The sequence below is a fragment of the Oncorhynchus mykiss genome, chromosome 24 (assembly GCF_057628025.1).
Source record: "Oncorhynchus mykiss isolate SJ-2025 chromosome 24, ASM5762802v1, whole genome shotgun sequence".
Taxonomy (NCBI): Eukaryota; Metazoa; Chordata; class Actinopteri; order Salmoniformes; family Salmonidae; genus Oncorhynchus; species Oncorhynchus mykiss.
This window is the reverse complement of record NC_143045.1, coordinates 17,869,595-17,879,890: the sequence shown is the minus strand read 5'-3', so window position 1 is coordinate 17,879,890 and position 10,296 is coordinate 17,869,595. Positions and strand designations below refer to the sequence as shown.

General features: G+C 41.6%; 1 protein-coding gene and 1 long non-coding RNA gene across 2 annotated transcripts; both read left to right on the top strand.

The window, feature by feature from the left end:
* The first annotated feature begins 1,783 nt into the window (after positions 1-1,783).
* Positions 1,784-6,248, top strand: chchd2 (coiled-coil-helix-coiled-coil-helix domain containing 2). The gene is made up of 4 exons (XM_021582501.3): positions 1,784-2,207; positions 2,727-2,991; positions 3,198-3,423; positions 5,519-6,248. The coding sequence occupies exons 1-4, from the start codon at positions 2,158-2,160 to the stop codon at positions 5,527-5,529; spliced, it is 552 nt and encodes a 183-aa protein (XP_021438176.1). The 5' UTR covers positions 1,784-2,157; the 3' UTR covers positions 5,530-6,248.
* A 212-nt stretch (positions 6,249-6,460) lies between these two features.
* Positions 6,461-10,296, top strand: LOC149972381 (uncharacterized). Its single transcript, XR_016491344.1, has 3 exons — positions 6,461-6,620; positions 7,675-7,816; positions 9,727-10,296. It is a non-coding gene; the product is annotated as an uncharacterized LOC149972381 (long non-coding RNA).

Genomic DNA, 10,296 nt, shown 5'->3' with positions numbered 1-10,296 from the left:
CGCTAGCCTAACATCTTCCTCCAAATTAGAAAATTGTTTATTATTGTTCAATGACTGACTAAATCAAATTGCTGTTCAATTGGCCTAACTGTGGAAGAGTAGCCTATTAGATACAGAGTATTAGATATTTGTTGACCTTCCCTCTCCCACTTCTTCATGATGCCTCTGTCTCAGGTATGTTCTCGTTCATGCCAGTGAGGCAGTCCTTGAACAAATGGCACCCTGTGTGGACAGATCCAGAGTCCCAGCCTAGGCTGGGTTGCAGCCCTGCCTGTGTCTGCATGTGGAATGTGTCCCACTCCTTTGTATAGGCGCTACCCTGGGGTAGCCACAAGGCTACAATAGCCACAAGGCTTCAGGGAGCAAGGGCCAGCAGCACCACAATAAAAGACACAGCATCCTGAAGTATTGGAACTGCCATTGTTCCAGGGCATCTGTATATATGGCAGGGCTCCTAAAGGGAGTGTGCCGAAAGCATGACAGGATGCCACACATGGGCCCTAAGCACTAAATTTGGGGACTCAAGGACTAGGCTATACAGAGAGGTATCACAATATGAGGTCAACGAGGACACACTTATCCTTGCCTACTCAGAGTCAATGGTCTCTATAATAGACAGCACAATCACATAGTTTTTTTAATCCATTAACGTTAATTTAAAAGCTAATGCATCTCTGTAGGGTCTCTGATATAGAAGGTTGTAAGTGAACAAATTGGTCCTATCAGCCTTCCTTGATTGCTGATCAGTCTAACTAGGTAGGCTACACTAGCCTTCTGTATGAAAGATTACGACAAAAGGACTGATCAAATTCAATGGTAATTCAACTTCTTTTTAGTCCAGATCAGGGATCGCCAACCCTGTTCCTGGAGAGCTACCCCTCTGTAGGTTTTTGCTCCAACCCCAGTTGTAACTAACCTGATGCAGCTGATCAACCAGCTAATTATTAGAATCAGGGGAGCTAGATTAGAATTGGAGTGAAAACCATCAGGAAGGTAGCTCTCCAGGACAGGGTTGGAGAGCCCTGGTCTAGATCAACACATTATAGAAATGTAATTGTAGAACCAATTACTTACTTCCTACCAATAGCCTACCTGATAACCTCAGTTAACCATAAGAATAAAAAACATCTGTAAACATTCCCATTTAAAATGTGAAACTAATTACACAGTCAACTCCATCCAGCCTGGTCTAATACACCAGACGTAACATAGTAAACGGTTGTGTGTTCTAATCTCATCATGGACAACTTTCGTATTTTAGCTAATTAGCAACTTTAACCTCCTAACATTAACCTCTAGCCTAGCTAAAGTTAGCATTAGCCACCTAGCCACAACAAATTGAAATTTGTAACATATCATACGTTTCCCAAATTAGTAATATATTGTACCAATTGCAATTCGTAACATATCACACGAACTGGAATTCATAACATATCATACAAAATGGATGATGAACATCCACTAATTAATATACCATAAGAAACATAACATATCATACTAGTTTGAGTATCTCAGATTTACATTTTCTATGTTATGTCTACACCTGAGTCCAGGTTGCTCCACCACCAACTCTTCCACCACCATTAGGATTCAACGCTTTATTTAATTGACAAATATTGGCCTATGTAGGCTAGAATAAATAAATGAATATGCTAATACTACTAATAATAATACTTCTTCCATTTCAAGTTTTTGACATTGAAAATACAAATGCACTGTTAACTCCCCAACAAAAAGTTTCACACTTGCATAAACTGAAATTCAATGTCCAAGGGCAACATCTAGTGGAAAGATAGAAAACTTCACTGGGCACTGGAGATTAGATTTTTTTCAGCACTCGAAAATGTAATATGCTAAAACCACAAAATATATATCAGAGAATACTTAGCGTCATGAGCTAGCCTTACATACGTAACGTTTTTTTTTAGCACGGAGTCATGATTATGAAAGGCTACATATTACAACAGATTACAAAAGATTCAAAACTAGTCGTCTTTTCACCGGACGTGACACGTAGAAACTTCCGGAACAGCAGTCCCTTTTAGTCCTACGAAGGTCGTTTAGACACAGACACATTAGTTACTGTACTGAGTTGCTTTCTTCAAATACGAAGTACTTTTCTTGTTATATTTGACTAGCTAGCTATCTTTATCAAAAATGCCAAGAGGAAGCAGAAGTCGGACGTCAAGGATGGCCCCTCCAGCCCGGTATGAAAATTGACAAAGTCATGACATTAACAACGCATTGCCAGCTAACTTAGCTAGCTTGATGCTAAATTTACTAACGCTAGTTGCCTGATTTTACTTGCTCGCAAGGCTTGTATAATTTCCCTAGTCTATATTTCACGTGGTGTCTGTATTTCAAAGGTGTTATAATAGTCAGCTAACGTTAGCCAGATAACAAATATAGTAGTTAGTTATAAATATGGTATTCTGGGCTAGCTAGCTAGGCAGCTGGCACAACTACTAGCTAGCTTGCTAGACACTGCTGGTGACGTTAGGTGACTGATAATAATAAGACAAGTAACTAAATGTACTGAATAAATATCTGGTAGGCTAATGTTTACACTACCCTAATTTACTTTGATCTATGTTACTGAATTGGCCCAGAATAATTTACTGAGGTTGATGCTGTTCATGGACCTAATTCAAGTTCTTCAGTGACACATGATTGAGTGTTGCCACTTGATTGCTCATGTAATGAACGCACTCTCTCTTAAAAACCAGGATGGCTCCACCGCCACCCCCCATGGCCAGGGCTGCACCACCTCCATCCTACGCCCCAGCGCCTGCCCATGCCCCCCCGTCCGCCATGGCTGCCCCAGCCGCTGTTGCCCCCCGGCAGCCAGGCATGTTTGCGCAGATGGCCACCACAGCCGCTGGGGTAGCCGTTGGCTCAGCCGCAGGGCACATGATCGGCCACGCAATGACTGGAGGAATGGGTGGGGGCGGAGGAAGCCAAGAGGCTGCCAAGCCTGATGTCACCTACCAGGTAGGTGATCACTGCTTAGTCACAGTGAGTGACAGGGCCATGGGATTGAAGTGGCTTTGTGTCATGTAGCCCAGTTAGTAGTGATGAGTATGAGTGAGTAAGAGAGAGGATAAGCCATTTAGGATTATACCCTGTGCCAGGCCTTAAAGAGCATCTAAATAGTTCAGAATAACATCAACACTAACCTCCAATGCTTTGTTTCTCAGGAGCAGCCCCAGCAGTACCAGCAGCAGTACCAACAGCCACCTCCCATGTACCAGCCAGCCCAGTATCAGCAGCAGCCCCAGTCCATGTTCCAGCAGGAGCCTGCACCACAGCATGGATCCTGCTCATATGAGCTCAAGCAGTTTATTGAGTGTGCTCAGACGCAGAGCGACCTGAAACTCTGTGAGGGCTTCAGCGAGGTGCTCAAGCAGTGCAAGTTCTCAAATGGTGAGTCTAAAAGTGTGTGTTAATACAATCTTAGCTGTTACTGGACATATTTGTGAAAAAGAGGGTGCTTTTATGTATCCCTGAAAGTTTTAAATAGTGATGTTCTATCATGACTATTTTATGCATTCATTAGATTTGATCAATTGACTTGTTGCCTATCGCTTGCCTTACCTGGTGTCACTGTCACCTTTTGGAATAGGATTAATAAACTCAGCAAAAAAATAAACATCCCTTTTTCAGGACCCAGTCTTTCAAAGATAATTGGTAAAATTCCAAAACTTCACAGATCTTCATTGTAAAGGATTTAAACAATGTTTCCCATGTTTGTTCAATGAACCATAAAAAATTAATGAACATGCACCTGTGGAACAGCTTACAGACGGTAGGCAATTAAGGTCAGTTATGAAAACTAGGACACTAAAGAGGCCTTTCTACGGACTCAGAAAAACATCAAAATAAAGATGCCCAGGGTCCCTGCTGATCTGCGTGAACGTGCCTTAGGCATGCTGCAAAGAGGCATTAGGACTGCTGATGTGGCCAGAGTAATAAATTGAAATGTCTGTACTGTGAGACGCCTAAGACAGGACGGACAGCTGATCGTCCTTGCAGTGGCAGACCACGTGTAACAACACCTGCACAGGATGGGTACATCCGAACATCACACCTGTGGGACAGGTACAGGATGGGAACAACTGCCCGATTTACACCAGGAACGCACAATCCCTCCATCAGTGCTCAGACTGTCCGCAATAGGCTGAGAGAGGCTGGACTGACGGCTTGTTGTAAGGCAGGTCCTCACCAGACATCACCAGCAAAAACGTCACTTATGGGCACAAACCCACCGTCGCTGGACCAGACAGGACTGGCAAAAAGTGCTCTTCACTGACGAGTCGCGTTTTTTCTCTCACCAGGGGTAATGGTCGGATTTGCGTTTATCGTCGAAGGAATGAGCGTTACACCGAGGCCTGTTCTCTGGAGTGGGATCGATTTGGAGGTGGAGGGTCCGTCATGGTCTGGGGTGTTGTGTCACAGCATCATCGGACTGAGCTTGTCATTGCAGGCAATCTCAACACTGTGCGTTACAGGGAAGACATCCTCCTCCCTCAATTGGTACCCTTCCTGCAGGCTCATCCTGACATGACCCTCCAGCATGACAATGCCACCAGCCATACTGCTCGTTCTGTGCGTGATTTCCTGCAAGACAGGAATGTCAGTGTTCTGCCATGGCCAGCGACGAGCTCGGATCTTAATCCCATTGAGCACGTCTGGGACCTGTTGGATCGGAGGGTGAAATGAAAGAAATGTCCGGGAACTTGCAGGTGCCTTGGTGGAAGTGTGGGGTAACATCTCACAGCAAGAACTGGCAAATCTGGTGCAGTCCATGAGGAGGAGATGCGCTGCAGTACTTCATGTTACTTTTGATTTTGACCCACCACCCCCTTTGTTCAGGGACAAATTGTTCCATTTCTGTTTTCCATTTCTGCATGTCTGTGGAACTTGTTCAGTTTGTCTGTTGTTGAATCTTATGTAAATACAAATATTTAGTTTGCTGAAAATAAACGCAGTTGACAGTGAGGACGTTTATTTTTTTTGCTGAATTTATAAAGTTTTATGGCAGCGACTGTTCTTTATCGAGGAACCAGACTAGTGTTCTGTAGGTGTCAGGTATTCATTTCATTAAGACTGACTTGAGTCAACTGACCTCATTTGTTGAACACCACTCAAACTGTACCTAGGCCCACTTTAATGTATGTCGTCATAGTTAAAGTCCCACTTAATATTCTTGGCCCCCAAGATCTTTAACCACAAATGTATGCAATACACTGAGTGGCCACAGGGTGATGCAGAACTATGGGACTTTAAATCATGAAATGTGTAGGCGCTCATGCCAGGCTCTCACATATTTGATTTCACTGTGAGTAAGGACTGTCCTCCATTCCCGGTTAGGGAGTTACTGTTTTTTATTTTTTATTTCACAAAATGTTTTCTTTGTTGATCTTGGGGTTGTGCTGCTGCCATGCATTGCCTCTGGAGTCCTCTATCAATAAAAATATGTACAATTTCCCTAATGTAATTTTGTATTTTTCCTCCACAGGGATGTCCTGAGACAAACAACCCCAGCAACGCTGAACGTACACACTCAACACACACACACACACACAATACTATTAAAGAAGTAATTTACAAACACTTGATAGACTTGGCTTTGATTTGGCACTTGATCAAATAACTGTTAATCATCATATATGGACAAATTAAAAATGTTCCTAGGGTTGATGCTGTGAAGCTTGTAATAAGTCATTTCAAATGAAAACATGCAAAAAAATAAACTACACGTTTGTCTTTAATGCTTAAACATGGGGTGTATTCATTGCGTATTGTAACGGAAACTGTTTACCTTTTTAAGAACCAACCAGAGCAAACGGAATGTAACGGGGAGGGACCTACCTGAATTTATCCAATAGAAACTTGTTTTCGTTGCAAAACGTTTTGTAACCGACCATGTTTTGCTACAGAATCGTAATGAATACACCCCTGTTGTAAATTAGTCTGGTCCCTAGTCTCAGCCGGCTGGGGACAAGATTGGTTGTAAATCTACCTGACTTATTTTTAACAGTAATATTCCCTCAGCCTGGTTAAATCAGACTGAAAGTAGTGTTTGAAATCCGTTCGGATGCCAGGCTAACTCCCTCATAGATCACAATGTAAACTTCATTGTTGGTAGATATTCCCTTGGTCCACCCATTTCCATATCTGGATTAGGGTTGTACAGTCGCAATTTGCTTGTAACAAGTTTAGGATCTAATAAAGCTCTTCACATTAAAGACTCTTCTGAATCACATTCTTCTATCCCTGATAATGTGATGCAGTATTACATCAATTGGATCATCAATCATTGTGGAACCTTTGTCTTAGTAACGCTAGGCTACAGCAAGAAGAACATGCAGTTATTTTTATGCCGTTTCTTTTATTGAAGGTTTACTACTACAGTACGTCTGTGCCAGCTGTTATGCCCAGTTTTATACGATTATGTTGCATGCAAACTGAAGGGGATCTAGCAGAGAGGAATCGTTTTTTTTTGGGGGGGGGGGGGGGGGGGGTACTGTCACAGGTGAGAATGTTAACCCGTGTGTTAGTGTGTTATTTCATGAATATGAAGATGTGTACACGCGTTGAGTGCCTTTGCTCTTGATACGGTAAGTGTTGATCGTAAGAATGTCGTGTTTGTTCAACTTGACAAGATTGCTATTTAAAATGGCAAATGTTGATAGGAGCCAAATGTACGACAGCAATTATGGCTGATTTGTTTCTTCTCCAAAATGACTTGATATTCAATCGGTTCGCCTCATTACTATCAACGTGTGACAAAGGCTGACGATGCTCACTAAGAACGGAACAATATTGTCTCGTGTATCCCACAAAATGCAACGCTCGCTTGCATCATGATGACAATTCTATCTAGTAATGGTTACATTTATTATCAGTGCATATAATATATTAAAAATATTATTTCTGAAATATATTGGACACTTGGAATATTTTTTACTAAAATGTAATCATATAATGCCGATTTAATTCACGTGCTAGTCGGAACTAAGAAATGTCCGACTTGCTAACTGGTTGAAGCGACACGTGTATAACTGCAACCAGTTAGCTATTCGAACATTACCAGTATCCTAGTTCCGGCATAACGCGTGAACGAAATCAATGTTTATTTTTTATATTGCCATGGATTACCTAGTGTGAAATAGCATAGATATGTCTACATTCTGTCACACGTTGTTCTTTCCCTCTTCATGGCTACCCGCGGGGGGCGCTTCGAAATGTCAGTACAGAGACCGCATTTACACCAGTTCAACATGGCATCTGCATCTCTATCCCGGGTCTCCAACCTAGCTATTGTTTATTAGACCTATATCCAGACCCTATCATTAAAGGGTCCATTTGCCGTTTGCACATGCCTCCTGTGTGTTTATTTTATACAACCATTGTTTTCAAAACAATAGGGCTACCGTCATCAAAAACCTACATCAATTGTCTCCTATGTGCTTACTTATATTGCAGTTAGAGTTCGGAATGGAATTATTTTTGGGGAATATAATTTTTACTTAATGTTATACATTTCACTGTGTTAGATTTGATAAATGTATTACATGTTTTGTTAAAAGGGCAATCAACTTCACAAATGCAGCTCAGTTCAATGAGAAAGTGAGTTTGCCCTGTATATTACCTGCTGTGTTTTTTCTTCAGCTTGTGGGCAGCAGCATCAGTACAGTAGTCTAGTAGCCCTAGATAACCAGTCACGCCAACATGACCAAAGAGGACGAGATCCCGGATTGGGTGGGAGCTCAGGAGTTCTACGGCAAATATGACCCCAAGGAGATCCTGGAAGGTATGGTATCATTTGTATGTCATATGGGATTGTTGACATGAACCTCGCAGGAGGTAAAAAGAGCATGAACCCATTTTCTATTCATTCACTGCATAGAAATAGCCTGGCTCCAGATCTGTTTGTGTTGCACACCCGTAACAAACTTGCATGTCAACTCAACAATGTTTGGCAATGCATCACAATGACCATATTATCTGGGACCAGACTAGAACATAAATAATCTCCACAGAAATGAAACTCTAAACAAAAGAACCAATTCAATGAGATGTCCAACTCTAAACACACACCAACCTCACCTCAGTCTAGACTGGTTATGGAAGGGAGTTTGGGTTCTGTGAACTCAATAGTAAACCCTGTCATCAGTGACATCCTTTGTGTCACTGTGTGCAGTTTGTTAGTCGAGCGGTATGCCATTACGTAACTAAACTGCATTGTTGAGCCGGGCAGTGTTCATTTGAACATGTTTTAGGACCAAGGTTTTGGCACTGAACACTACCAGTCATTGGTCAGCTTGTAGAGTCATGTCATCCCACTCGGATTCACACAACAATTCACAAAAATGTAACAAAGACAGGACAGATCAAAGAGGAGACAATTCATTGTAGTGTTTTGTACATAAAAAAACACATGCAGTATGTGGGCCACATGGGAATAAAACCCACCACAACCCTGGTGTTGCCAACATCATGCTCCAACTAACCGAGCCATTCTACCCATGTCAGCACAAGCTAACCATTTGCCTTTAAGAAAACCTTTATAAACCTCAAATCCAGATCCCATCACGAGATAATGTATTATAGTATGTACAGTACTCCAACCTAGCTATTGTATGTGCACTTTATGTCCCTAGAGTGTTGTTTTGAAGTGGACACACCCCCTAACCATGGGTGTGTGAATAAATGAGCCATTACTCCTGGTGACGCACTATACCACTGTTCTGATTGGGCCAGTGGGCTCTGACATGGTCACACAAAAGCGCACCGTATAGTATTGCATAACATCCACATCCCTTGTATTATCGTGTCAGTTTCCTGCACACATGGAGAGAACACCTGCATTTCAATATACTGAGAGGTACTTGCTTTTGTGGCCTAATGCAGCTTTGTCATTATATGGTGTAGGCCTACATTCGAAGAGGGTTCTCAAAAAGAAAATGGTAAGGATGAACATGTTGTAGAAGAGGCTGCCTTAATATATAAAGCTGTGCTTCAAATATGTAAATATCTATCTGATAGGGATAGACAATCAGTCTCAGCCTTGTGAGATTTTAGCTCAAGTAAATGTTCTGCATTAGATACATTGTGTCCTGTATTGGTTTACTTAGGTTTGGATTACGTCCTATATAATCTCGTGGACAGATGCTACTACCATTTGTGTTATGTGCATCTGTCGACAGACTGGAATTCGACGACTAATGAGAAACTTGGTTCTGGTACGCAGATTATTTGTCGCTTATCATTTGGACATCATGATTTCGCATTTTTGAAATTTGGGAAGGGGACATTTTGCCCATAGACTGGCCCGAAACTGGCTGAGAGTTTCAATTTAAAGAGATTGAGACTTCGCTAGTTTCGTCAGTACATTTTCTAACACGTTTACCCTCTAATTATAGTACCTCCATGCTCCCCCAGAATTTAATAGTGACTGACGCAATTACACAAGATTTTAGTTCTGGTGTCTGAGATTACATCCTATAAAGTGAATAGAGTGGTGATCAGAGGGTTGTCGGTTCAAATCCCTGGAGGGGCACATTGTTTCTTTGTTCAGGAACACATGGCAATCTAATAAGTGCAGTTCCACTTAAGTATTCATCTGTACAAATAAAATCAAAACGTGAAATGTGTGATGTAACTTACTACCTTTAAATAAGATGCTGTTTGACATTTGTTTTTCCTGTCCTTGTGCCTCAGGACTATGCAGTCAAGATCATCGACATCACTCCTTCTGACAAGATCTCGGCTGCAGAGATCGAGGAGATCAAAGTGGCCACAGTGAAGGAGATTGATATTCTCAAAGAAGTCTATGGAATGGACAACATCAGTAAGCAAAATAACACCATAATACAAACATTATTGTCCCTTTAATGGACTTAAGATACAGTTGAAGTCGGAAGTTTACATACACTTAGGTTAGAGTCATTAAAACTAGCTTTTATACCACCACAAATTTCTTGTTAATTAACAAACTATAGTTTTGGCAAGTTGGTTAGGGCATCTTCTTTGTGCATGACACAGGTAATTTTTCCAACAATTGTTTAGACAGATTATTTCACTTATAATTCACTGTATCACAATTCCAGTGGGTCAGAAGTTTACATACACTAAGTTGACTGTGTCTTTAAACAGCTTGGAAAATTCCAGAAAATGGTGTCATGGCATTAGAAGCTTCTGATAGGCTAATTGACATAATTTGAGTCAATTGGAGGTGTACCTGTGGATGTATTTCAAGGCCTAACTTCAAACTCAGTGCCTCTTTGCTTG

What these genes read in the sequence shown, in the direction of transcription:
- chchd2 (XM_021582501.3), top strand. Translation starts at nt 2,158, where the DNA reads ATGCCAAGAGGAAGCAGAAGTCGGACGTCAAGGATGGCCCCTCCAGCC. An exon ending in AGGATGGCCCCTCCAGCCCG is followed by an intron (nt 2,208 to 2,726) that starts GTATGAAAATTG and finishes CTTAAAAACCAG; the next exon opens with GATGGCTCCACCGCCACCCC. An exon ending in AGCCTGATGTCACCTACCAG is followed by an intron (nt 2,992 to 3,197) that starts GTAGGTGATCAC and finishes TTTGTTTCTCAG; the next exon opens with GAGCAGCCCCAGCAGTACCA.